Source organism: Engraulis encrasicolus, chromosome 1 (genome assembly GCF_034702125.1).
Source record: "Engraulis encrasicolus isolate BLACKSEA-1 chromosome 1, IST_EnEncr_1.0, whole genome shotgun sequence".
In the NCBI taxonomy this organism is placed as follows: Eukaryota; Metazoa; Chordata; class Actinopteri; order Clupeiformes; family Engraulidae; genus Engraulis; species Engraulis encrasicolus.
Window position 1 is genome coordinate 49,752,515 of NC_085857.1, and position 2,500 is coordinate 49,755,014.

The 2,500-nt window shown below is 46.3% G+C and overlaps 1 protein-coding gene across 1 annotated transcript in view; it reads left to right on the forward strand.

Moving 5' to 3' along the window:
• b3gntl1 (UDP-GlcNAc:betaGal beta-1,3-N-acetylglucosaminyltransferase-like 1) overlaps nt 1-2,500 on the forward strand; it is a 65,178-nt gene that overhangs the window by 49,641 nt on the left and 13,037 nt on the right. Inside the window, exon 10 of the mRNA XM_063204652.1 lies at nt 628-763. Coding sequence (XP_063060722.1) covers nt 628-763 — 136 coding nt within the window. The remainder of the gene's footprint in view (nt 1-627; nt 764-2,500) is intronic.

Below are 2,500 nucleotides of genomic sequence, written 5' to 3' on the forward strand. Positions count from 1 at the left end.
GCACATAGCCTAGTTAGTATGAACAACAACAACAACACAAAAACGTCTCTCATCAAAAAGAGAACCTTGTGTAGGTGAAACCGAGATCACGTTTTTTTAGTCTCTAGTCCCTAGGTAATATTTATCCCGTGCGAATCGGGCTATATGCACACCTTGCTTGGGTGTTTTTTCCTCATGAATGGAATAGCATACACTGCACAACTATCAATACAATGCAATGCAAATACAAGAGACCTCTAACATTCACTGTTAGATTTTTGTCTTACTTTCTCATTGGAGTCCTGAAATGTAGGCCTATTGCAATGTAATGCAGGCTTATTATTATTCACACTTTGGCTCTTTTTGTCCCTCCAGAGGGATACCTTTTGAGATCTGAAAGGTAAAGTAATGTAATGTTGTGTAACATAAAACTGTAGGCCTACTGTTCACGATGCGATACACATGACAAGTGGCAGTAGCTGTGTAGCATTCAAAAGTCATTTCATCAAATGAAATATCAATACTGAGGCCTACGACACGTGTATCGTGGAGAGGCCCAATATCCCAATATCATTATTTTGAACACCCCCCCCCCCCTAGTGTAATATTATATTAACCTTTCTGTCTTGCCTTTTTCTGCATCCACAGGGAGACCATTTGGGACCTGCGCGTGAGCTTCCTGCAAGAGAGGGTCCTCGGCCAATGGGAGAGCTTCACCATATGGAATGCTGGGAAACAGGGCAGGAAGCTCTACCGCAGTCTCTCACCAGCCAATCAGAAGAAGGTAGTGAGTCTCTCTCACACACAGACACACAGACACACAGACACACACACACACACACACACACACACACACACACACACACACACACACACACACACACACACACACACACACACACACACACACACACACACACACACACACAGGATTCAAACAGTGGTCTCACATAAACCACACAGCAGTAATGTGGACAAACAGCAGCATCACGGCTGAGAAAGCTGGAGAGCAGAGCAGAGGAGAGGAGAGTAGTGGAGAGGAGAGAAGAGGAGAGGAGAGGAGAGGAGGAGAGGGGGGAGGAGAGGAGAGGAGAGGAGATGAGAGGAGGAGAGGAGAAGAGAGGGGAGGAGAGGAGAGGAGAGGAGAAGAGAGGGGAGGAGAGGAGAGGAGAGGAAAGGAGAGGAGAGGAGAAGATAGAAGAGGATAGGAGAGGAGAAGAGAGAAGAGGAGAGGAGAAGAGAGAAGAGGAGAGGAGAAGAGGGAAGAGGAGAGGAGATGGGAAAAGAGAGGAGAGGAGAGGAGAGGAGATGGGAAAAGAGAGGAGAGGAGAGGAGAGGAGAGGAGAGGAGAGGAGAGGAGAGGAGAGGAGAGGAGAGGAGGAGGGGAGAGTAGTGAAGAGTGTACGCTCCTTCACAGCCCACTACTCTCACACACACAGGATTCAAACAGTGGTCTCACATAAACCACATCACGGCGGATGCTCAATGGAAGACACACACACACACACACAGGATTCAAAACATGGTGTCATTATAGACCGCTGAGCACCACGGCGAACAAACTGGTGTGATAGCTTTTGTGATAAGCACCGGATTCTCGTGCAAATGTAGGCCTACATCTACTTGTACGAGGCTACGGCAAACGATGTGGGACAAAGGTGTGGCAGGAAGCGAATGTCAACATTTAAACAGAGATTACTACACAAGCTTCGATATGGTCACCAAATATTTTGGGACTGTCCTTTATGTTATGCCTACACTTTGGAATTAGATCAGAGTCTTGTAGTTACACGGGTATATTTGATTTACCTCAACGGCACCCTGTAGCCTACTCAACTTTACAAACAGTTACAGGGCACATGAGAATCCTGTTCAGATCACAAAAGCTACCACCACACCAGAGAGAATCACGGCGGATTATCTCTCTCCCCACGGGTCTCACAAACACAGGCTTCACACACATAGGAAACACTGATCTTACCTTTAACTCGTACATCAGGTCCATGCGCCGCTCTTTTCCTTCACTTTGGCGTTGCGCATGCTAACGTTACTTTAGCCGGTGCTGTCCATCCAAAGCCACATCTATTCGAGACGCCCCAAACGTCCAAAGCAATTTGGCATTGAATATGAATATGAGTAGCCGCGAGGATTTGTGTTTCGTGAGGCTCCTTAGTCCTTAGTAAATTGTTAAGTCGTACAATTCCATGCGAATGGTCTTCCACACATTCTCGCCGGTTGCAAACGGGACACAGGGGAAACAAAAAATAGTTTCTGTTGTAGAACTCACTTTGAAATGATCGGGTAGTTATAACCTTCTGACCACCTGCAGTAGCAAACCCTTCAGCTCTGTCGGTCCTCCATTCTTTATCACATATTTTCCTCTTGGAAATCCAACTTTGAGAATGCTCTTAGTTTCGTTATGAAATCCACTTGTAGCAGACAAAGTGAACAAGCTAGCCAACAACACCGACTGACTGTATTGTGAACTTCAGATTCGCTATGACGTAACTGGCCAGCAATA